This window comes from Canis lupus, chromosome X, assembly GCF_003254725.2.
Source record: "Canis lupus dingo isolate Sandy chromosome X, ASM325472v2, whole genome shotgun sequence".
NCBI lineage: Eukaryota > Metazoa > Chordata > Mammalia > Carnivora > Canidae > Canis > Canis lupus.
Window position 1 is genome coordinate 80,040,278 of NC_064281.1, and position 26,673 is coordinate 80,066,950.

General features: G+C 36.6%; 1 protein-coding gene across 11 annotated transcripts; it reads left to right on the forward strand.

Annotated features, from left to right (window-relative positions):
* On the forward strand, positions 1-26,673 carry PWWP3B (PWWP domain containing 3B). 11 transcript variants are annotated; one of them, XM_025431544.3, is made up of 7 exons: positions 16-155; positions 1,245-1,381; positions 2,641-2,824; positions 7,444-7,620; positions 9,826-10,007; positions 19,840-19,972; positions 22,898-26,673. In XM_025431544.3, exon 7 carries the CDS (start codon positions 23,120-23,122, stop codon positions 25,205-25,207), a length of 2,088 nt encoding a protein of 695 aa, XP_025287329.1. In that variant the 5' UTR covers positions 16-155; positions 1,245-1,381; positions 2,641-2,824; positions 7,444-7,620; positions 9,826-10,007; positions 19,840-19,972; positions 22,898-23,119; the 3' UTR covers positions 25,208-26,673. The 11 variants fall into 11 exon arrangements, with proteins under 11 accessions (XP_025287327.1, XP_035567875.1, XP_025287333.1 ...); XM_025431546.3 differs by having other exon boundaries at positions 2,646-2,824; XM_025431547.3 differs by lacking the exon at positions 1,245-1,381 and adding an exon at positions 950-1,038 and having other exon boundaries at positions 33-155.

Here is a 26,673-nt window from a genome sequence, read left to right on the forward strand (position 1 = left end):
TAGAAGCTTGGATGTGAGCAGTGCCGGGCCAGTCTTGGGGAGGAGCTGCGTTACGGACAGACTTGGAGGCTTCCGCCGAAGAGAAGAAGCTTGGAGGTAATGGCTGTCGTAAAAGCTAGTTATTTTCGGAGATTTCTGGAAACTTTCGAGTAAAGGTGAGGAAAAGAAGGGACTGCTGCTTTGCAGTAAAGGGAAAGGAATGTCGTTTTGTGGGAGACTTTGTTTCTGTGAGGGAATTAATATCTGAATTTGGTATTCCTTCAGATATTTTAAAAGTTCACATATTGAAAGTGGGGGAGGTGGTGATCAGATTACACCTGCGGAAAAAATACTTCATGAGGTTACCAAAGCTAACTTCTGAATAGACCATTTTAGGTTTTAAACAAAAAGCAGTGGTAAGATGGGATAAATGGTGAAACAAAAGTTGAGAAATTAATCTTTCTTATTTTGACCAAAAAAAAAAAAAAAAAAAAAGATTGTGATAATCCCAAATGAAAAATGAACTTAGTTGGGGGTGTTGGGTTTTTATATTACTTTGGTTGTATTTTGTTTCTAACAAATCTTACTGTTGTGGTGGAGTTTATATAGTAATCTGAAGTAATCTGAAGTAATGTGTAACTGTGCAGATTTAAGTACTTCTGAAAATTAGGAGTTTGGTTATTTGTCAGGGGATACTCAGTGACTTAAAAGAATTGCTTTTTTATGGATGTTCAGAGGACCATATTTGTCTACATCTCTACCTATCAGAAGAATGATGTATTTCTAGTTTTACTATAATCTGAAAAATATCTGAAAAATCATAAGCTAAGGAATAATAGACATATGTTAACATAGTGAAACACAACAAACTGTGTGTCTAGCAATAAAAGATGTCTGGGGAAAAGAAGAAAGGAAATTTTCCACTTCTTCTTTCTTCCACATTTCACTTAACATGTATTACCTGTGTCAGCATAAAGAAGAGAATTTAAAACACGGAGGAACTACCTTCCCCCAAATGTGTAAGCGTATATAAACATGGAAAGATCTTCAAATATATGGGTGAGTAAATGCAATCTCAGATAGTACATTCTAGTATATCTATGATGAGGGAAACAGTCAAAGGGATTAGACTCAAATGTAAGAAGTAAACAATTCAGTGGTTGAAGTAATGATGGGCGTGTATTTTCTTCTTTAGATTTTATGTATCCTTAGATTTTTTGGAAACATGTAATGGAGCTGAGAGGGAGCAATCCGTTTTGTTACAGATATTTAAATAGACACCACATTCACTCCATTGTCTTTACCTGGAGGTGGATCTGAGAAGGCTGGTTATCTGGTTGCTTGGGGTTTTCTTGCAATTCTGATATTTAGACTATTGTCCAGATGGTGGTTCAAGCAGAAGGTATGTATTTGTATTTTGATGTACTCTTAGGAAATAATTCAAAAAATGTTTGAAACATATTATAGAATAGTCACATAGAATAGTACATCCATAATGTTGAATACTATGCAGCTGTGAAAAGACTAAGCTAATGCAATGAGCTAAATAATAAGATAAGGTGTCTATAGTATATTCCAAGAATAAACAAATTGCAGAATGACCTGCATCACATTAATATATGCCAGAAAAATCTGGAAATACGCATGCTACTTTATTATTTGGGGATATAGGTATAGTTGGAGACACAGAACACTTCAGTCTTCTATATATCATATTTCTCCATTTAAAAAGTCTTATTTTGAAAAGAGTAAGCTAGAATAATTTTCACTATGAAAAAATGGGATCAAATTTTAGAAATAGAGACAACCCTTGTAAAAGTAATTTGCAACGAGATAATGTAAGAAAATATTGATGTGGAGAGATGATCAAATATGTTCTTCTTTAAAAACCATGCACATTTATAAATATCTGGAGGAAAAAATCTAGAAATATAGAGAGCAAACCACTCTATTTTGACCATTATTGTGGAGATTTGCTTTCTTTGAAAAAAGATGAAGATATACAGTATGCATGAGACATATCATAATAAAAACATGAAAATCAGAATTATAATTCCATTTTTGTCTAACACAGTTCTTAAATTGAGAATGGAAAAATCTAGAAGCCCAAAAAGGCTACTGTCTGGATAATTAGTTCCCACCCTTCCCTAAGGCAGGGTATCTGCAGTTCTGTTTCTGGTCACAAGATGGCGCTTGCCTGGTGTCCTAAATTTTCTCCAGGCAACCATTTTTATGAAGTGGACAAAGCAATGAAACATATTTTTCATTAGCAGATCATGAGACTGTATGTGCAGTGTGATTTCAGTTCTGTTGAAATCTTTCACATATATAACAGAAAAAGGACCCACACGAGGACTGAGGTGAGAATTCAAATAGAAAGTATTTTTATTTAAGTAGCTACAAAGTTTAGATATAGAAGACACAAGGCAACTGTTATTTCCCTTCTTTCCTGTCCCCAAATCATACTTTTCATGAGAGAGCTTATTTTAGTATGAATCAAATCATAATAACCCAAAGGGTAATAAATATGGCATCTACATCACAGATGAAGTTTCACCTCCTTCCTGCGTTTCAGCATGATGGGCCTGAAAGTTTTGTCAGGGAAATTTCTTTACCCCTTTTCCATTTAATTGGTTTGATTCCTTGTCTCCCCTGGGACAGTCTAGGTTGATATCAGAGATGCACATGACCTGAAGGATCTGCATGTGATGCCAGTTGAGCCCCAGAAAGGCAGTGCGACCTCAGAATTGCTGAGCAGAAAAAAGACTGCTGGAGAAGTAGCTGGAGTGAGAATCAAGACAACCAGATCACAGGACTGGACCTTCCATAATCCACGTGATACTGGGTAAAGTTCTTGTTTCATGAAATACTTCACGTGAAAAACGTGTTGAGAACTTAGGGTGTAATTTGTTTTGCTTCCCACTGTAACCATAGCATTTTGAATTAAAAGCCACATTTCAGGGACACCTGGGTGGCTCAGCAGTTGAGCATCTGCCTTTGGCTGGGGTCATGATCCCACGGTCCCGGGATCGAGTCCCACATGGGGCTCCCTGCATGGAGCCTGCTTCTCCCTCTGCCTCTGTCTCTGCCTCTCTCTCTGCATCTCTCATGAATAAATAAATAAAATCTTTAAAAAATAAATAAAATAAAAGCTACATTTCATATTAAAATTATGTCAGGTCAAAAATTAGCAGTACAATTTATATTGTTTCCCATCCTGTAATTAAGAGTCATAGCTTCTTGTTTGGAGGAAAAAATCTCATCTGTTAAACCACTGTGAAGAAAACTGTGCAAGAGTCTATTCAGGTATCTACCTGAGATTTTAGCCCATGGCCTGACTCTCCATTCCTTGACACCACATACTAGATAACATAGTTACAGATTCCCTAATACCTGCTTAAAGTCTTCTGACCTTAGACATCTGTATACTCTCTTGAATAGCACCTTATAGTGGTTTGACATTTAATTCGTTCCCAACAGCCGTCACAATTCTCTCACTCCCTAAAGTCATACACTTAATGAGGTTGATGCTGAGCCCTATGATCTTTGTCCATGAGATTGCTTTGGACCAGACAGGACAGCACCAGCTGCATAGAAAACCTAAAGCCGAACATTCCCTGGTGATAACCCAGTGGGGTCCCAATGGCCCAAATTATCCAGGAACACAAATAATGTCTGATACTGCCAAAGCCTCTCATGCATACATTCCCTTTTTATGTTACAATATAAATAATAAAGAGGATATCGGGTTTATTATCATAATACTTCTTTTCTGTTTTTGTTCCTTTCCCCCAAAATATATCCCATGTCTCTAACCTTGGTCAATACTATTTATTCTTCTGATTTTTATCTTACCTTCATTCTCATTGTCCACATTCTTTCTGCTTAGCAAAAGTAAATTCTTTATCCAATCCGTTTTCTTGTCTTCTGTGTTTTAATCTAACTCAGTTGTCACTCATTGAAAATATTTTATTCAGGCTATTTTGTGAAGTTTCAGAAGGATAAGTGGTTACTGCAGGTGAAAACCATTTACTAGCCCTAGGAAGAAGTTAGTGGTTCTTTAAAAACACCACTTCTCTAGAAACACAGACAGCTAAAACCAAATAAGTGACATAAGGATTTTCCTAGCATATTGTATATCTCTTGATTGATTTCTTGTCTCTATCTGGTGGCACTAATTGAGCATGTGCAAAATCAGTTTCTCTGTGGTTAAATTAGGACTTCTTTTGCCCCCTTTCCCATACTTCCTGTCTCATCTGCCTCTTACTACACACTTAAAACAGGTAACAAACTCTTTTTTTTATTGTGCTATTAAATATGATTTAATATTTAGACAGCCTAGGTTAATATCAGAGATATGTGTGACTCATGCATCTTTCTAAACTATGCTCTGTAGTGTGGGGAGATAACAACTTAGCATAGTTGTCAGAGATTTGATATTTTTCTCTCCACTGAGCTAATGAAGGTCTCAAACCCACGACTGCCTGCCTGCCTGCCTGCCTGCCTACTTGCCTATTCAAACCCTTCAAAAATGTGACTGTCATAATGCCTCCATGACAAATTCTTAAAAGCTAGACATTGGAGTCTGCCAACAGAAATCCATATCTCCTCACCAAAGACCCTTTGATATCCTTTATTCAGGTTGGTTGTGAAAACTCAGAATAATTTTCACCCAGTCTGATCCTGCTGTTATATGTCTCTGGAAGAATGGCTTTTTCTTTCTTTAGAGGCCTCAATGCAAACAGTGTTTTTCTCTTGTTTGCTAATTACAGGAAGAGCTGTGTCATACTGCAGCTCTATTTCTCCAACCTGAATAGTCAGAGGTGGCAGGAGGCAGGAGTTGTGTTTACTTGTTCACTGTGCTAATGGATGGGGTTGTGAGGGTCTTAGATATATATATATATATATATATATATATATATATATATATATATATATATATCTTTGTTTTTACCTAGCATAACATTATCTTAAGAGAACTAACCCCCTGAACAATCTATTGGCACTGTGTAGGTTTTAGCACTTCCCGGGAAACAACAGGTCTAAGTTAAAAAAATCTAAATTTAAATATTACTTTCTTGAATATTTTGTGAACACGAAAGCCCAACAAAAGAGGATAGAAAGATGATTTTCCCATATTGAAGTAGAAGTTACAAACAACAATAGCACAAGAACAAGGAATTGCCAAATGTAGATAAGGGTGGAATGAACTGGGGGCATTTGTCTATCCAACAAATGACTTTTGACTTTCAGTTCCTGCCCAGGAATAGCTGTACCTTTAAGGAGGGTGCTGCCGGGCCCTGTGACACATAACTACTCCATGGCCAAGTCAATGCTATCATGCAGACATGGTCAGGGCAAAAACATAGTGCAGCAAAACATTTTTTAATTTGTGTGTAGGAGTGTGGACATATGGGAAAGATGGAGAGTTTATAGATAAGTATGGTAGTTACTAAAGGTGGTCGTCATTCACCATTACGCTCACCAGAAGAGACATGAAATTACACAAGGCTCATTCTGGGGTTACATTCACCAGTTTCTTACAATCTGAATATAACTCACCTCATCCTTGGTTCTACCAAAAAGAGTCCAGATTCCAAGCCCAGGAGGCAGTGAATACTGGTGGAGAGAGAACACATCCCTTTGTTTCAGAGTCCGTTAGATTTTGGCTTTAAATGTGTTTTGCCCTCTTCCCAGCTTCATGACCTAGCACATGAGCAAGAGCACCCATTTACTCATTTTCTGGTCTGCTGTCTATTGTCTCATTTCTTCGCGTCTTTGTAAGCTAAATTAGGTAGAAAAATCTCATTGCTGTTTATGTTTGCATCACTTTGATTATTAGGGAAGGTAAGTATCTTTCAATGCATAGTTCACTTTTAATTTTTATTTTGAATGTTTAAGTTTTGAGAGGCCCCAGTGAATAGCACTTTCCTTTCTCCACTGAACAGATTGTACAATCAATATAAAAGAAATATAGTTGAAGATGGGAGCCAAAATGTCAGCTTTTGTACAAGGGGAAGAGAAGTTGCAGGGCATTGATTATTGTGAGAATCAAGTAGGCCTTATAACACCACATTTAAACAAATCTACTGAACAGCTTAGAAGGTTTGAAACTGTACAAAAAGGAGGGGGTGGGAAGGGCACCTTTGTGGCTCAGTTGGTTAAACGTCTGCCTTTGGCTCAGGTCATGATCCCAGGATTTTAGAATCCAGGCCCACATCAGACTCTCCACTCAGCAGGGAGCCTGCCTTTCCCTCTCCCTCCCCCTGTCACTCTGTCTACTTGTGCTCTCTGTCAAATATGTAAATAAAATCGAGAGAGAGAGAGAGAGAGAGAGAGAGAGAGAGAGAGAGAGAGAGAGAGAAATTCATTATTGTAGTTGCATTACTTGAGTTTGCTCACAGGAAGTATAAATATTAGGAGCAGGGAAGAACTATTCCTTCAGAATATTGTGAATTGCATATTTATATCCTTTGCTCAAGTTTTTCCACCTTGCTGTATATTTATTATTCATTTGGAAGCACTACTTTAGATTAGAGATTTTTTTAATTGAAGATGGTCTTGTGAAGTTTGTTCTTCTGTTTTCAACTTTGGTTTATGTGTTTTTACTGGATTTTTAAAATTTCAGTATATTCAGATACATATGTATTTTCCTTTTAAGCATTTTGTTTGACGTTTTAAGGTTAAGGAATGACTGTACTTGAAAAGGAAAAAAGGGATCCCTGGGTGGCGCAGCGGTTTAGCGCCTGCCTTTGGCCCAGGGCACGATCCTGGAGACCTGGGATCGAATCCCACGTCAGGCTCCCGGTGCATGGAGCCTGCTTCTCCCTCTGCCTATGTCTCTGCCTCTCTCTCTCTCTCTCTGTGTGACTATCATAAATAAATAAAATTAAAAAAAAAAAGAAAAGGAAAAAAGTAGAAAACATTCTGAAGGATAAATGAGGCAGCCCGAGTAAAAAAAAAAAGAGAGAGAGAGAGAGAGAGACATACCATGTCCCAGGGCCAGAAGAATAAAATTGTAGAGATTTAATTCTTCACAAGATAATATATTAATTCACTGCGATCGGAAAGGAGGACTAACAGGTCTTTTTTTTAAATATAATTGATTTATTCATGAGAGACACAGAGAGAGGGGCAGAGACATAAGCTCCCCTGCAGGGAGCCTGATGTGGGACCCAATCCCAGGATGGTATCATGACCTGAGCCAACCAGGTGCCCCCTAAAAGGTCTTTTTGTTGGGCAATGACCAGCTGGGTCTTAAAATCTTGTAGAAATAAGGTGCCAGAAAAGGCAAGAAAAATATGCAAGAGCTATTTTTAACTGGGCCTTTATTTTATGATGAAGGGATTTGCTACATCTTTTCAGGAAATCACCTTACCTCTGTGGTTTGAATGGAAATTAAAGAGACACATGTTGCCATTTCACTTTCAAGTCTTTTAAAAATGAACGTTTTTCCCCTTTAAGTGAATTTCAGTTAACTTGGCGATTCTCCTCCCTCTAATTGAGGGAAAGGCCCCCTACTTTTCCCATCACAGGGAGGGGGCGGAGCCTTCTCTGAGAAGCTTGGAAGTGAGCTGTGCCTGGCCAGTCTTGGGGGAGGGGCTGCATTTCACGAGGCTGCAGCTGACAAGAAGCTTCAAGGTAATGGCTGTCTTAAAGCTACTTATTTTCTGGGAATTTCTTCGGGGGTTTGGTGTTACGGTGAAAAAGAAAAAAACAACAACAACAACAACCAGACATTGTTGCCTGGGAGAGGTAGAAATGGAATACGGTTTGGGGAGAATTGCTGTTATGGTGACAGAATCAATCCCATGAAAATTTAGTTTCTCTCGATATTTTATGAAGTCCACAGTGTGGGAATGGGCGATCAGATTACAGTTTCTAAATTAAGACTTAAGCGAGAGGCATGCTGTTCGTGTTAATTTTTACATGGCATTCCATGTTTCTATTTTTGTTATGGATTGTGTTATATTTTGATGTAAACATTTATTATTCTACACAAAAAGTAACTGATTGAAAAACGTAAACATCAAAAGTGATTGACACATACAACACAAATGTAAATGTACAGGGACGAATGTGGAAGGGATTCAGATATTCTGTTGAGTGATAACATTTGTGGAAAATATATGCTTTTTCCTTAAAGAGAACTAGACTCCCATGTTTACAGTCATCATCTCTGAAGTGTTCAGATTACTAGGGATTTCAAAATACATTTTTATTTGGTTTCAGCATTTTTAGAACTGCTTGATTCTGTGATTATTTTTATAATGAGAAGAGCACAATGAAGCTGCAACAGTGTCCCTGATTGGTTTCAGACACATAAACATTCACAGACACAATGACAGACATGCAAACATACCCCCCTTGTCTTTTGCCAATAGTGGAAATTTTCCTGGACCTGATCAGGCGTGTAGCCTGGTTGCTGTGTTGGCTACCACCCTGCATGTGTCCTCCTTGCAACTCATTCTTTCAGACCACAGGTATGGCTGTGGTCAGCAAGAACCATTTTCCTATATCTATTAAGTTTATTTGTGAGACAGGGTATTTGCATTATTTCTATTAAGCAGTTTTAAAAATATTATGTGGCACACTGCATCCATACAATTGAATGTTACATAGTATGAACATGTAGTGATTCAGAAAATGTCTGAGAAGTAGTATTAGGTGAAAAATGGAAATTGCAGAATGTCAAGCACTGTATTGTGTCCTTTAAACGTAAAAGACTGCTTTAAAAAAGTATGTATAACAAAAATCACAAAAAATATAAGGCTACCAGCTAATGGGATTGCGTGGTTGGAGACATAAGACAGTCTTTTCTATCTCTGTGTCAAAATGATCTTCAATATATATTTAGTCATTTTTTAACAGTAGCAGAAAAAAGTTTGAGCTAAAATGTTATAAATTAGAAAGGGAAATTACATTTGAAGTGATTCATAAAAAAATCACAATGAGAATACTTATTGGGAAAAACTTTCAAACCATGTGCTTCAGCATGGTAAAAAACTGGTCTGAAATTACATGCATTCATGTGTATTTGTAAATAAATATTATGGAAAAATATCCAGGAAACAATAATATTAATTATTTTTCTAGAATTATACTTTCTTTTTACAAATCACATCTTTTCAATTTTTAGTAAGTATGCAACTTTTTATCAGACCATTGGAAGTAGGACATCAGCATTCTATTTTTTGCATAATGCATAACAAAACTCTAAATTTGAGCATGGTATATTCTAGAAGCCTGAGAAAACTGCTGGCTTGGCAGCATATAGTTTCCCACCCTTCCATAAGAAGGATCTGGTAGTAAGAGTTCAGTTCTGCAACTGGTCACAAGATGGCGTTTGCCAGATTTTCCACATTTTCTCCAGGCAACTTTATGAAGTGTGCAAACAAAGCCATGAAACATATTTTGTATTACCACACAATGAGACAGCATGTAGAGTGTGATTATAGCTCCATTGAAGAAAACTGTATGTGTCTAGAGGAAAAAGCTGCACATAAGGACTAATGTAAGGACTCAGCATTTTTTAAAAAGCAATTACATAGAATCTGGCCTATGGAAAACACAAGGCAGTTGTTATTTCCTTACTCTTCTGTCCTCACCTCACCTCACCTCATCTTTTCCTAATAAAGATAATATCAGCATGAACCAAATAATAACTGTGTCGTAGAGAGCATTTCAAATAAGAACAAAAAAAGACTATAAGCATTGCATCTATATCATAGATGAGATTTTTTTCATTCCTGTGTTTCAGAATGACAGGCCTGCTAAAATTTTGTAGGGAAGTTTTTTACACCTTTTCCATTTAATTGATTTGATTCCCTGTCTCCTTTGGGACAGCCTAGGTTAATATTGAAGATACACATGACCTGGGCAATCTGCATGTGATGCCAGTTGAGCTCCCTAAAGGCAGTGCAACTTCAGAAGTTCTGAGCAGGGAAAAGGCTCTGTGGGACAAGCACCTAGAGTCAGAAGACAACCAGACCCTCAGACCAGATCCTCCACGATCCACGTGACATTTGGTAAGTACCTTACCATTTCATGTTAAAAGATGGTTGAGAATATGTAGTACAATTTATAATTTTTCTGGCTCAGTAGCCATCACATTTTAAATTATGAATCATAAATTCTAGTGTTAGGCAAGATTTATCTTAAACTCCTATAAAAGAATTATACAAATGGAAGACTTGGAAGTCTCTGCCAACTACCTGACTCTCAAGAAAGCCTTGAAAACTATCCTGATATTCAATAGGCATTATGGCAGTTGTTCCAAATATCTAACTCCTAAACTCATCTTCTTAATGAGGTTATTGTACTGTTGTCTGAGTCCCAGAGACACAAACCGCAGTATCTGTGTCTGACTGCCTTGGGTAGATAGGACGACATTGGCAGCTTTATAAAGTTGAAATTACCCAAGGGGTTCCTGGGTGGCTCAGTTGGTTGAGTATCCAACTCTTGATTTTGGCTCAGGTCATGATCTTGGGGTCATGAGTTGGAGCCCCGCATCAGGCTCCACACTCACAGCAGGGTATTTGCTTCTCTCCCTCTCCCACTGCCACTCTCTACGTAAAATAAATAAATCTGTAGAAAAAAGTTAAGATTGCCCCAGAATAAACATCAAGAGGCCCCAAAGTATCAAATAATAAAAATGGTGTCCCAGCACGTTCTCCAACACCCCTCCGCATCTCCTACCATACACACCCTCAGTCATTTCTTATATATAATAGGTATAATAAGGATTTCATAGTGGGACATTATAGAACTACTTCTCTTTTTTCTGAATTTTCAAATATTTTTCCCCAAGTGCAGTATGTTTCTTTGGTGCCAGGTATATATATTCATCTTTTTGTATGTCTTTTCCATTTTCCTTTGTCCACCTTCCTTTGCCTTTGACAACAGAAATCCCCTTGCTTATTCTCTTTTCTCTTTGCCTTCCCATTAAGTGACTTTATTTTTTTACTATATCCCATTCAAAATTACTTACTCAAGCTTCCTCACAAGTTTTCAGGAGGATATGTATAAACACTGCATGAGAAAACTATTTAGTAGCCCTAAGGCAATAGAGGCCTCTAACATCACAGTTATTGTGGCTACCTGGGCAGTCAAATGTAGTCCAGTGACCTAAGGATTTTTGTCAGCGGTTCAGAGGTCACTGAATGATTTCTAGTCTATAGCCAGATGTACCAGTGAATCTCACACAAACACACACACACACACACACACACACACACATTCAGGTCTTCGGTAATTCATTTTGAATTTCGGTGATTTTATTTTGCCTTTCTTATGTTCTTATCTATTCCTTGATACACACATTATGACTGTTGCTGACCTTTTACAAATTATTTTAACTGATCCTTCTCTTTGTTAATCCCAAAAAGAACACTATAGTTTAGTCTCTCTACTTCAATACTCAGATTGCCATACTTACAACTGAAAAAAAAAATACTCAGATTTCAGGACAGCTTTGTTTGCTTTGTGCTATAATGATGAAGTTGTGAGGTCCTCATCAGCCTTTTCTTTATTTTATTTCTTTTGATATATTTCCCATCCCATCATCCTGAATCTTAATTTCGTAGCAGCTTTAGCCATTGACATGGTGTAGGTCTTGGCATTACCTGGGGAATACAAAATCACCAGACATGGCAGGTTTATCTTCTTGTGACCTCTAAGTCCCTATTTGTTTGGTTTTTTTTCTTTCTCTTTTCTTCCTCTCTATCATCTTCACATATGTTTGGCCAGAGTTGATGGAGTCCCTTTGGCTCTGGCAATGATTCACTATCTGACTAGTCTTTTTCTTTCCTGGCCTTTTCATTATTAGTAAGTTTTCTTCTGATGTTCTTCCTCTTGAAGTGTGCTGGCATTCAGCCAGTGAATATTAATAAGATTTTAACTTTGTTTATAGCTAGTTTCAGCTATTTGTGCCTATGCCTTAGAGATCATTCAATATTCTGTATATCCATTATGTATCTACAATTCTTTGCTTTACCAGTGCTCATGTCCCCCTCATGGTTTTTATGAGTGTTCTAACTGAACCATTTCCACCCTTTTATATGAATCTTGTACACTAAAAATATTGATATTTGCTTATTCTATAACCATGCTGTCTCTCATATGTTATTTGGCTTCTGCTTTCTGACTGAGGACATAATTCTCAACCAGATGTCTGTCTCCAGGTCATAACACTTGGCTTCTACTCCTTCCTTTCTTTCCATTCACATAGTTGAGTGGTATGTGAGAACTTCAGTGTAGTTAAAGGCTCTGCCATAGGATAAGCTTCACAAATTGTAAGGTGCTGATGTCATCTGGATTCTTGACATTTGTCCCGTGTTAGCTAACTTCTAATGAAAGAGATATTCAGTGAGTATATAAATTTACAGAAAGAGACACATAACTGCATTAAAAGTCATGTATCTTATGTGAGCCCTCCAACATTTTAAAGTAAGTTCAGAAATATAAGTTAGCAAAACTTAAAAATATTAAAACAAATTGAATTTCTAACATATTCTTTTTATTCTCCAGAAGATATTTTTACATGTACCTGGTGGTACCCACAACCTTTTTTGGTAATCATGATCCAAAGTACAGATCACACTCCTATATGCACCCCCATTGCTCTCACAGTAAAATACAAACTTTTTATATAAGTCATATTCTGATTTTGGATGCCTTTTTAAAGCTCAAGTTTATTGAGGTATAATTTACACAGAGTTAAATTCACTCTTTTAGGTGTATAGTTTGAAGAGTTTTGACAAAGTCTGTAGTCATGTAATGACCAATAGAGTCAGGCTATAGAATATTATTATAATTCCAAATTGTTCCCTCTTGTCAGTACAAAATGTTCCCTTATAGTCAGTACTCTTTACCCTGATTCCTGGTGACCACTAATCTAATTTCTATCCCTATAGGTTTTTATTTTCCAACATATTTTATAAATGGAGTCGCATAATATATAGTTTTTTACTTCTATCTTCTTTCACAGAAGTAAAAAACTGATATTTTTTTCATGATGTTTCTGATATTTACCCATGTTGATATATGTATCAGTAGTAGTTTATTTGTTATTCTATTATTCTACAATTTGTGTATCTACTCACCAGTAGATTTGTAATTTTTGCTCATTATGATTAAAGTTGTTATAAACATTCTAGAGCAGATCTTTGTACATAAGTTTTTATTTCTCTTGAGTAAATACCTAGGAGTGAGATTCCTGAGTTATATGGTAAGCATGTGTCCAGCTATATTAGAAACTGCCACACTGTTTTCTGAAGTAACTGTGGTATCTTGTATTTTCAACAGCAATGTATGAGTTCCAGTAGCTCTGCATCATTGCCAGCAGTCGATACTATTAGTTTTTTTTCTCTTTGTAATATTAGCCATTCTTATAAAGGTGTTAGTGATGTCTTATTGTGGTTTTATTTGCATACCCTTAATTACTGTGTTGAGCATCTTTCAATGTGTTCATTTGATATTCGTATGTCTTCTTTGATGATGGTCTTTTTATATTGGGTGTCCATTTTTCTTGGGTTGTTAATCTTGTTGGATTATAAGAAGTTTTTTAATATTCTGAATAAAAGTTCTTTATTAGATATGTGTTTTGCAAATATATCCTCCTGTAGATTTTCAATTTATTTTTTAAGAGAAGTTTTCAGGTCCAATTTATCAAATTTTTTATGGTGTACACTTGTATCTTAATAAATCTTTGTGTAAATGAAGGTCTCTAAGGCTTCCTACTTTGTTTTATACTAGAAGTTTTATAGTTTCCACTTTTACATTTAGGTCAGTAATTCATTTTGAGGTAAATTTTGTGTATGGTCTTAGGTAAGCAGTCAAGATGAATATTTTTACATATGCTGTCCAATTTTTCCAGCACTGTCTGTTGAAAAGACCATCATTTCTCCATTTAATTACCATTGTCAAGAATCTGTTGACCATATTTGCTGGTCTATTTGTGTTTTATTTATCTGTATATCTATTTTATACCAATAATATACTATAATAATTAGTAACTGATAACTAATAATATACTTGGTTGCTATAGTCCCTTTTTTAGAGGAGGGAGAGGAGCAGAGGGAGAGGGGGAGAGAGAATCTTAAGCAGGCTCCATGCCCAGCACAGAGCCCGACAGAATCTCACAACCCTCTATCATGACCTGAGCTGAAATTAAGAGTCAGACAATTAAGTGACTGAACCACTCAGGCCCGCCTTGATAGCTTTAGTCTTAAAATCAGATAACATGAATATTCCACTTTGGTATTTCTTCCTAAAAGTAGTGTGCCTATTCTGGTTCCATTATTTTTCCATATACACTGTAGAGATATCTTTTTAATTTCTACAAAAGGTCTACTGGGATTTTGGTTGAGATTGCAATCATTCTGTAGATATATTTGGAGAGACGTTACATCCTAAACATAGTTGATCTTTCAGTCAATGAACATGATATATTTCTTCACTTATTTAGGTCTTCTTTAATATCTTTCAATAATTTTTGAGGTCTTTGGCATACAAATGTTCACATATGTGTTAGATTTGTCCTACTTTAGTATTTCCTGTTTTTATGATGCTTTAAATGGTACTTTTTAAAACTTCCAAATTTTATTATATAGAAATAAATTATTTTATATTGACCTTATATCTGATGATATTGATAAACTTCCTTACTAGGTCTAATAGCTTTTTTTGGTAAATTCATTGGTATTGTCTACATGGATCATCATGCCTGCAAATAAAGACAGTTTTATGTCTTCCTTTCCCATATGTATGCCTTTAATTTACTTTTCAGGCATTACCGTATTGGCTAGTGTCTCCAATATTGAATAGTAGTGGGTGAGAGTAGACTTCCTTGCTTTGCTTCTGATTTTAGGAGAAGAACATTTCTTGTGCCATCATTAAGTATGATGTTAACTTTAGGCTTTTTAATAGATACCCTTGATCAGATTGAGGAAGATCCATTTAATTCCAAGTTTTCTGAGCTTTTTTATGAGTGTTTATAGTATTGTGTCAGATGCTTTTTTCTGCATCGAGATGATCTTCTTCCTCCCTGTAGTCTGTTGATATGGTGAATTACATTGTCCTGTCCAGCCTCAACCTTAGGGAGGCCCTATGCAACTGAACCTTGAGGCTTGTGCTTTCTCAGAATTCTTTCCTCTCAGCATGGTAGAAAACCTCTGATTTGTACCTGGAGTTGGTCTTTGGTGAGAGATACATCCCTGCCCCTTCCTCATCAGTAGCTGACCATTACTTTTTATTCATGTAGAACCCTCAGCCTAAGGGTTTCCTGCCCCACCTCAAGGGCAGAAATTTTTCTACTTCTATACTCCCCCTGGCCCCACCCTCCTCCAGCAGCAAAGGATCTCTTCTTTTGTCCTGGGAATGGGAAAGTTTTCTGTCTCCCCCTCCCTGGACACATAGGTTTTGCTTCTACCCCTCCCCAAGAAGCAATGGATTTTTATCAGTGCCCAGGAGGGGAAGGTTTGTTGCTTCTCCTCTAGTGCTTTAAGGTTTTTGCTTCTCATAGTAGAAGGGTTTGGATAAGTGTGTGGGGCTGTGTGTCTGTCTACCAACAATAGCTTATTGCCTCCTGCACCTCATCCACTGACATAGGCTCTTTTTGATCTCCTGCTTTGTCCCTAATCATGTATGCTGCTTCTGGTTAAGGACTGTGAAAAAGAATTTGGCAGTGAGTGAGTGTATAAGTGTCTGGGATGTCAAATATTCCAAACTACAATAGCCCATTAAGAATGAAAAACTTCATTAAAATTTCAGCTGATTTCTTTTTACCTGCTTGCATGACAGCCACCTCTGTCCCATGCTTTGCCAAAGGTGAAACACTGCATGTGTCCCTCTTTAATGGGGCTGATCTCCCTCTGTAAGTCAATTTACCAGAGTTTTCTGATGGAATCATGGAATTTTACAGTTTGTATATCGTCTAGATTTTTATCATTGTTTACTTACGGGTGACACTCTCTAGTCATTTTTTTATAACCTAAGTGGAAGTAGAACTGGTACTTTCTAATAATGTATGTATGGGTTATTTTTTCTCTGTTATTAGATATGCTTTAGGAAGAAGCAGATGATTTCTAAAGCATATTTATAAAAGTTGATTTTTATATAATGGTTACTAAATTTTTCCACTTAAATTTTATTTTTAAAATTATGATCAGTTAAAATCATAATTTATAGTATCATATATAATACATGACACTTATTTGGATTTTACACATGTATAGAATCATATAATCACTACCACAGTCAGAATTCAGAAGAGTTTCATTACCCCACAACTTTCTATGCTGTCCTTATATATAGTCACACCTTCCCCCTCCCTATAATTCCTGGCAGCCAATGATCATGTCACCATCACTATAATTTTCTCTTTTTGAAAATGTTGTACAAATGGAATCATACAGTATTGTGGTAGACACAACCTAAGTGGCCCACCTCCTTCTGTAATTCCCCCTCTTTAGAAGTGTGGGCAGAACCTGTGACTTGTTTTTCTAATCAATAGATGGTATGTCACTCCCATAACTATATTAGGTTATGTAAGACACTTTTATGTTAAATTAGATGCAGAACCAGGCACAAGATTTTAAGTTCCAGTGACTCCCAATACATAACTATTTAAAATTCATTAATTAATTCACCTATTCATACAGGCACTTTTACAGAGCATTTTCCATTTGCAATGAGATAGGTACAATGTATTTTAGTGATTATGAGCATGGACTCTGGAGTCAAAATATCTGGAGTAAAATTCCATGCCCATGCACAAATACTCTCTAGATATTCTGGTAAATATTTGTTAACCTCTAAAGCCTTATCTATGAAAAGGGAATACTCATAATACGTAACAGGAGTTTGTGAGGATCAAGGGAGATCATGTATACAGAGCACCTGGCAGAGTATGTGGCACATGGTTAAAAACACTTCTGGGGGCAGCCCCAGTGGCTCAGCGGTTTGGCGCCGCCTTCAGCTCAGGGGGTGATCCTGGAGACCCAGGATCGAATCCCACATCCCCTGCATGGGGCCTGCTTCTCCTTCTGCCTGTGTCTCTGCCCCCCCCCCATGTCTCTCATGAATAAATAAATAAAATATTTAAAAAAAAACACTTCTGGCTTCTACAGTCTTTGACATTATTATGAATAATACTACTGTTGTTATGTAGAATGAGTTGGTAATGAAACTCTCCTCCATGACATAACCATCTGATTATTAAATGAGATAATATGTCAAGTGCTGGGAACAGGTTTAGATAGTATTATATCTATAATTATTATCTATCTTCATTATAATAACAGTAGTAGTAACAGCTTTTGTTATTATTGGCTATCATTCTTCTCCCCTTCTTTCTATAGAAGAGTGAAATGTAAAATATTATCCAAAGAATTATTTTTTCCTTTGCATTTTGTTTGGAAAATAGTAAGGGAGTGTAGCATTTCCTGATTTATGTGCAATATAGAAAATAGACAAATAAAAGAAATTATGGTTTTGATGTAATGATTGTACTTTAGTTGCATTTTTTTCCAAACATGTGAAATAAGAAGACAGAACAAGAAGTATTTCATTATAAAATATATAATTGATTATATTTCTTTATTTAAATAAAGACATATTTACTTTGGCCTGATGATCCTCTTTAAATTATATAGAAATATTTTGAAAGCTTTAAAAAGATTAATTCTGTAATACAAATGATATTATTTTTGTCAGTGATTGCAAAATCAACTATTTTGGCCTGCTACTAGAAAGACTGGAAAACACAGTAACTTGGATAAGATAAAGTTTATTGTGTCACTAAGTTAAAGTGATTGGAATGAGCTGGCCCCATTATTCAGGGGTTCAGAATTTTTCATCCCTAATGAGTTGCATCCTTTCTCACTTGGTCCAGAATGACTAGATGAATTATATCATGGTCAAATTCTAGGGAGGAAGCAAGAGGAAGAGGGAAATCGAAAAAAGCCCAAGTTGGCTGTTTATCCTGCTTGGAGGTCCCTTCTCTGGAATCTTTACAAATATTTCCATTTACGTTCTTTGGCAAGAAATTCCATCATCTAACCATGGCTTATATAGTAAGGGAGTCTGAGAAAAGAAATATTTTAAGAGTTTATACTGCACCCTGAATGCACCTGGGGTTCTGCTAATGCAAACAGTGGACTTAGGGTGAGCAACTAGAAATTTCTGTACCAGTCATTATAACTATGATTTTTTTTACATAATAAAAGCTATGTTAAATACATTAAATAAATAAAAGAAATCTAGAAAAGATGGAAAGGAAAAACTTCTTGTGGCAGAGAGGATTCTATGGGGTTCACCAAACTGTTTCATTTTCCTCCTGAGTCACAGGGAGACTGCCTTCCCTGGTCTCTATGGTAGTTTTATCTAGTTGACTGTGACCAGCAGTGATGTTTGCCAGCCTTGCACCTAAAACCTGCCACAGGATTCTCCAGTCTCCCTCTTCATAAGATTGCTAGCCAGGTGCAAAGAATGCAATGGAGGATTTAAAGGCTAAAGAAGATGGTACAGCCATAGGATGGAAGAAGTTTGAATCTCTTAACGACCGCTTAGAGGAGTGATCCCTCCCCATTCTAGCCATTTGACGACCTACACTATGACATCAGGAAAATAAACTTCTGTGGCTAAGACTCTGAAATTTAGGAATTGTTTCTAGTACAGAACATTACATACTCTAATTATTAGAGTCCTCAATAATATGCCAGTCTAGATATAATTTTCATTAAATTATTGGTACTTATTGTTCCAGTATTAAAGCATACTTATTTATAAAGGTGGATTTTTCTAATATATATGTTCTATATTACATGATACAGAGGCCAAATAAAACAAGTCATCCTTAAATATCTTTATTCCCCAAATTATTATTAATGATATATAAAATTGGTTTTCTAAGTTAAATCAGAAACCTAAATTTAAAATCAATACAGGAGAATTTTAATGAAAAAAATTACAAAATACATTTCAGACATAGAAATAAACAAAGACATGTAAATTTTTTGACATGTAAATTTTTTAAAAATTAATTATCCCCACATGAATTGCCTGAGAGAAAAATACCAACAAAATAAAAGAAGGAATTTCCAGTTATTGATGAGGGTATGTGAAATGGGTATGTTTCTGCCAGACCAGTGATTTTTCTGCCTGTAGTCAAAAATATCCATTTTGTGAATAATTCTCTGAAACTTTCCTAAAGCATTCAGTAGAAGAACTGAATAAAAGGAAAAGACTTACTATGCCCTGAAAACAGAAAAACAATTTTTAAAAAAAATTTTTTTATTTTATTTATTTATGATAGTCACATAGAGAGAGAGAGAGAGAGGCAGAGACATAGGCAGAGGGAGAAGCACGCTCCATGCACCGGGAGCCCGACGTGGGATTTGATCCCGGGTCTCCAGGATCGCGCCCTGGGCCAAAGGCAGGCGCCAAACCGCTGCGCCACCCAGGGATCCCCCAGAAAAACAATTATAAAGAAGCCATTCTTTCTAAAATAATGTGCAGTTTTAGTGCATTCCCCATCAAGATCTTAATGAGCTCTCTTAATAGAAGTTTATCAGCTGGGTTATAAAATTTACCTACAAAGGTAAGGTGCCAGAGAGGCAAGGAAAAAGAAATATTAGGAATATTTTAAACTGGATTTTTGTTTTTTGCTAACAAAAACAGTTTGCTGTTTTTGGTAGTTTGCTAACCTCTTTTTTTATCAAAATATTGCACACCCTCAGAGTTGAATGTTAATTAGACACTTGTTGCCATTTCAATTTAAACTTTTTTGGGGAAATACACCATTTCTGCCCTTTAACACTTCAGCGGTTTTATTTGGCAATTCTCCCTTCTCTAATTCAGGGAGGCGCCTTCTGTCATCCCCAACAAGGAGGGGGCGGAGCCTTCTCTGATAAGCTTGGAAGTGAGCTGTGCCTGGCCAGTCTTGGGGGAGGAGCCGCATTTCACCAGTCTGCAGCTGACAAGAAGCTTCAAGGTAATGGCTGTCTTAAAGCTACTTATTTTCTAGGGACTTCTCAGGGCCCTAGATTAAAGATGAGGAACATAGGGAGGGTGGTCTTAGAGTGGTGAGAATGGTATGTACTTTTGAGAGAATTGCTGAGGTTTTCAAGGAATTGATCCTTTGGAAATTCTCTATCTCCCAATGCTTTAAATGTCCACAGTAAGAAAAGGGGTGATCAGATTACAGCCTCTATATTAAAGCTTCTGTGCAGCATGGCCGTTCATGCTGATTTATTGACTTGGCATCCCATGTTTGTATTGTTAGATATTCTGGTTACTCTTTGAATTTGGAAGCATTTATTAATTGGCACACAAAAACGAAAGACAAAAATATTTGACCGCTTAGGGAAAAAGACTCCTGTGAATTGATTGCCACATAGGAGGGCTATGTATATGCAATCTGCACATGGTATGGAAAGGGGAACATGTATGTAGTCGAGTGAAGACATCTGCACATATATATCCATGTGTATATGTGTGATTGGAAGAAAATCCGGGAGGAAAAAAAAAAAATGCCATGGTAGCATTTCTGGGTGGTCAGGTGACTATTTTAATGTTATTTTTCAGTCTGTTTCAGCATCTTTATAGTAGATTTCCCCATGATTATTTTTATAATGATGAAAGAAAAAGCTGAAACAACATACCCATTTTGTTTCAAACACATAAGCATTCACAGACACATGCAGACATGCAAACATATCCCCTCTCCTTGTTTTTTGCTGATTGTGGAAATTTTCCTAGACCTGATCAAATATGTAACCTGGTTTCTGCGTCAGTTACCCTGTTTGTGTCCTCCTTGCAACTCAGTCTTCCAGACCACAAGTATGGTTGTGGTCAGCAGGGCTGTGGTCTGACAATGAGATAGAGTGGTTTATTTCTATAAGCACTTCTTAGAGTGATTAAACAGCTGGGTGTAGTCATACAACAGAATATACTATATATCTGGAGAATAGAAACAAAAGCTTCTACATCTAGTGATTTGAAATGTCTGAGAAAGAATATGAAATGAAAAAAGCAAATTATAGCATAGCATTTATCATGTGATCTCTCTTAAAATGAAATATGCTTGTTAGTGAAACATACATATACTACTACTGGACTTGCAACAAGTCCTGGAAAAACATGTCTGCCACAGTATTAATTGGGATTATTTGTGTGGTCAGAGAGACAGGGCTAGCTTTACTGCTCTCTATTTCAAATACTCTTACTATATATTTATTCATTTATTTGGTTTACATCATCAGGGAACATATTGACATAAAATATTGCAAATGTGGGAAAAACCTCATTTAAAGTAATTCATAGGGCACCTGGGTGGCTCAGTGGTTGAGTGTCTGCCTTTGGCTCAGGTCGTGATCCTGGGGTCCTGGGATTAAGTCCCACATCGGGTTCCCCACAGGGAGCCTGCTTCTCCATCTGCCTATGTCTCTGCCTCTCTCTCTGTGTCTCTCGTGAATAAATAAATAAACTTTTTTTAAAAAAGTAATTCATAAAAAAATCTTGTGGAAAATCCTTATTTGTATGGAATGATGTTCAAACTCTTCTCTTGAGATCTGACGTTGGTTTGAAGTGATATACATTCATTTATACATGTAAAAAAATCTGTAAAGGTAGAAAATATTCCTAGTGAATATTTGTATAGAGCTGTACTTTATTTTGCATATATCTTTTTATATCTTTTCCATTTTTAATCAGCTTCTGGATATTTATAACCAGAAATATTGCAGTTGAAGATATTATAATCCTGTTATAATCCTACACAACAAAACTCTTTAGCTTAGAACAAAAAATTATAGAAGCCTGGGAAGGCTCCTAGCTGGCTAAATGTAGTTCCCACCTTTCTTTCATGAGAAAGATCTGAAGGTGATGGAGGCCCTGTCTGCACTTCTTGGGAAGGCTGCAGTTCTGGTTTTGGTCACCAGATGGCACTTGCCAGGTTTCCTGAATTTCTCCAGATAACTATTTTTATGAAGTAGAGCGATGAAACATATTTTGTATTTGTGAACTGAGACAACATATCAAGTGGGATTAGAATTCTGTTGAAAAAGATATATATGTTTAAAGAAGTTAAAATTCACATGATGGGATCCCTGGGTGGCGCAGCGGTTTGGCGCCTGCCTTTGGCCCAGGGCACGATCCTGGAGACCCGGGATCGAATCCCATATCAGGCTCCCGGTGCATGGAGCCTGCTTCTCCCTCTGCCTGTGTCTCTGCCTCTCTCTCTCTCTCTCTCTGTGACTATTGTAAATAAAAAAAAAAAAAAAAAAAAAAAAAAAAAAAATTTAAAAAAAAAAAAAAAAAAAAAAAAAAAATAAAATTCACATGATGATCGATGTGAGGATTCAAACAAAGGTCTACAGTCTGGCTCATAATAGACATAGGGCAATTGTTACTTCCTTTCTCTCTTGTCCCCACCTCAATTTTCCTGAGAGTGATTATTTTAGTATGAACCAAGTAGCATAACAGTGTCAAACAGAGATAATTTGAAATAATAAGAACAAGAAGGAAGATAAATATGATACCTAATTCACAGATGAGATTTCATGTTAGTATAGCCTTCCACTGCTCTAGGTATATAACATTACGGGCACTAAAGTCCCACAGTATCTAATAACAGAATCGCTGACACACCACTGCAATCTCTTCCACCTTGCCATTAATGTACATAAATTTACTCCTTAATATTCAAGTGCAATAAACAAGTGCATGTTCTTGAATTTGAGATATTACAAAACCATTTCTCCATTTATCCCCCACCTCACGTTATGTTGTTTTCTCCTCGCCAAATATTGTTCTTTCTTTTACGTCTTCTCTGTTTGCAATTGCTCACCTCACCTCTGCTTTGGCAAACCAATTTTATTTTCTTATACTTTTCTTCTTTTCTTTTTCCCTATTCTAGTATCCTCCACATTGTCCCATTCAAACAACGTGTTCAAGCGCCCTTGGGAAACTCAGCTGGAGAAGAACAGGCCACACAAGCAGTATACCCTTTATGGTTCTAAGAAAAAAGAGGCTTTGATTAGAGTATTGCTTTTGGTAGAAACTGCCTTAGCGGTGTCAAGAATAGCCAGACACCTCAATCTCTGAATAGTAACCTCTTGGTACAAGTATCTAAATCATAATGGAAGCCGAGTATGTCCTGTGCAATTGGAAAGACCAGTTATGGCCGGCTAAGGTTTTGTCTAGATCTGAAATATCATCAAACAATAAGAGAAAAAAGACATTTTCCCTAGAAGTTCAAATACTCTCACTGGATGAAAAAATTAAAGTGGAAAGCACAGAAGCAAAGATTCTAAGTAAATCTCAAATTGAAGCCCTTGCTTCCTCACTAGCAGCACAGTCAGAAGGCAGTGATCTACCTATAGAGGAAACAGCCTATGAAAGGTCACTAAAAGTGGCACTGGATATTCTAAATGAGAGAACAAATGTGAGTCAGGCAAGCAGTTCAGACGAAGAAGCAACCACTACACTGTCTCAGAATGATCCACAAAAGCTTTCTGATTCATCCCCTCGTAAAAAGTATCGGAAGCATGAAGGAGATGAAGGAGACTTACTGAAGTGTCCTGAGGAAAGTGAAAATGCAGCATCCCTGTTAGTAGCTAACTTAGAGAATAATGATTCCCAGTATGATGATAAATCACAAGTGCATGCAACCATTGATGCTCTTCCAAGTGAAATGGAAACAAAGTTATCAGAAAACCCCAACTGGTGCGAAACTTTTCCTTCACTTTCAGAAGATGATGATGAAAAGGAAAGCAAGAAAAAGATTGATATCTCAACAATTATGCCTTTGCATTCCACAATCAAAGAGGAGGATGCATATATTAAAGATGAAAAGTTCACCCCAACTTTGCTGTCAGACACCTTCACTGTGCCCAAAGCAGTGAAAGAGGAGACACCAGACGTTTGCCCAGAGACCATGGCTGTTTCCACTGAATCCTCTACCTTCTCAGAGAATATTGAAGATCCTGGAGAGGGCCCCTCAAATCCGTGCTCAGATACCAGCCAGAATCAACCTGTGGAATCAGAAGCAGGTACCTCGGCATCCTCCCAGCCTTGTTCACAGGAATGTCAGGTTTCATTTAGTGCCTCTAACCATGCCCTGGATTATTCACTCCTTGTGAATAATGAAAGAAGTCTTCAGAGACTGGATTTTGAAGAACTTGGGGAAGAACTTCAAGCTTCTGATAAGTCAGCACAGGTAAATTCTCTCTCTTCCATATTAGATGACAATGAGGAAGATGAAGAACTTCCACGCTTTGTTTTTAATTATGAGCCTCGTTCATTTGAAACAGGAATGATAGTCTGGTTTAAATATCAAAAATATCCATTTTGGCCAGCAGTGGTGAAAAGCATCAGGCGAAAAGAGAGAAAAGCCAGTGTGCTTTTTGTTGAGGCAAGCATGAATCCTGAAAAGAGAGGCATTAGGGTGCCTTTTAGAAGATTGAAGAAATTTGATTGTAAAGAGAAACAAGCACTAGTGGAAAAAGCCAGGGAGGATTACAGTGAAAGTATTGACTGGTGCATCTCCCTGATTTGTGACTACAGAGTTAGACTAGGTTGTGGTTCTTTTTCGGGCTCTTTCCTTGAGTATTATGCTGCTGATATTAGTTATCCAATTAGGAAAGTAATCAAACAGGACACGTTTAGGAACTTATTTCCAAAGCTGCAAAATGAGAATCCTGCAGAACAGATGGTTGTGACTTCCCAGACCAAGAAAATGTCCTTCCAGAAAATTCTTCCTGACCGAATGAAGGCTGCTCGGGACCGAGCCAACAAGAACCTCGTGGACTTCATTGTGAATGCAAAGGGAACAGAGAATCATCTTCTAGCTATTTTAAAAGGCACAAAAGCATCCAGGTGGCTGAAGTCATTTTTGAATGCAAATAGGTTCACTCCCTGTATTGAAACATACTTTGAGGATGAAGATCAGCTGGATGAAGTGGTGAAATATTTACAAGAAATATACAAACAAATAGATGAAAAAATGCTGACTCTGATAAGAGATGATAAAATTAAATTTATCCTGGAAGTTCTTCTGCCAGAAGCAATCATTTGTTCAATTTCTGCTGTGGATGGATTAGATTACAAGGCAGCTGAAGCAAAGTATCTAAAGGGACCATCTCTAGGATACAGGGAAAGAGAATTATTTGATGCAAAAATCTTATTTGAAAAGAGACGGAAACCATTAACAAATGAAGCTCATTAAATCTCCTGAGAGTCCAAACCATAATGGGAAACTTTAGTAGATATTAGTTTTTAAAAAATTGCTCAACCATTCTAACATATATTTTCCAGATATGGGAGAGTTTGGGTAATGCGTTCACCTTTTTTTTGCCATCTCTAGGATTTGCGAATATTACTACATCTTTGTTTCCTTTTCTTACGCTTCTTCAGAGTCAGTTTTATTAACAGATACCAGCAGTTCTACTTTCCCATACATTGTTAGAATGCATAAATCCTAAATTATTTTTAAGGGAAAGTACTGTTTTGTTTTGGGTTTTTTTTTTTGACATTTTTATGTCTATGCTGTATAGTTAAATACAGTGTGCACAATCATTTTAATATTAAAATTGCACTGGTGTTAGATATTAAGGGAGATAATTAGAAAAAAGTCTAAAGAACATCACTTATATTTTTTTGCTTAATTTTTATAAAATGTTGGGTTTTCTCTTAAGATAGTTGAATTATTTTTCCTGCCATGCTTATTTATTTTTGGAAAAGAAATAACTTTGAGACATGGAACCAAAGATAGAGAGATGTTTTGCTATATATTATAACTAACTGCAATTGCTTTTGCAAGAGAAACAGTCTGGAATTTGAAAATAAAGTTAATAGATTACCTGCATGCAGTCCATATGTGTGTGAGTAATATCTCAGCATGCAGAAAATAATTTTGGCAGCCTTGAACAGGATTGTTCATTTTACGTTTCCCTGAAATTCCATTTATGAGAGTGTCTGTAATTCAATAGCTGAATGGTTTCTTAAAACAGGCTTTCGGCTGTCTTTATTACTAACAGTGACTGTGTACCTTAATATAGCCTTCTGACCACATGTGGAAGGCAGCTAGAGTCATTGTATTCCTGGTCTGGCTACTCTAGATGAATGAGTCCAGGCTGATTGCTTTAGAGCCCATCTAGTTTGATATAAACTATAGAAAATGCAAGCACTTTGTTCTGAGTCTTGTATCTCTGAATACATAGTCATTTGTTTCAAACCAAGCAATCTTTATCATCCGGCTTATTCGTAAAATAGTTCTAGTTGGTACTAATAATATGATTGCCAAACAGTAAGTCATTCCAGGCTACTAGAAAGAGTAGATGGACCAGAATCTGTGAATTTGGAAATGGGCCACAGAAAAAGCCTCCATTTGAGGCCAATGTTGACAATTATCTGAGTATGTTTTAAAATACACAATTAAAAGTTAATGTTTGAAGCCAATGAATTGTTTATTCTAACTTGAAACAAGACTTCAGTGAGAATAAAAGGAGAGCTACTTTATTTTAAAACTTTGACATAAAAATAAATGCTAAAGCTTAACATGAACCTGTCTGCATTTTTACTGAGACAAGTGTCACTCTTGGGTTTTTATTATGTGTACACATGGCCACATGTTTATGTAAAATTTGCAGATGTTTGATGTTTCAATTTGCAATAAAGCTATTATATCTTTCA

Coding starts and splice junctions, on each gene's coding strand:
- PWWP3B (XM_025431542.3), top strand. CDS start 23,120: ATGGAAGCCGAGTATGTCCTGTGCAATTGGAAAGACCAGTTATGGCCG.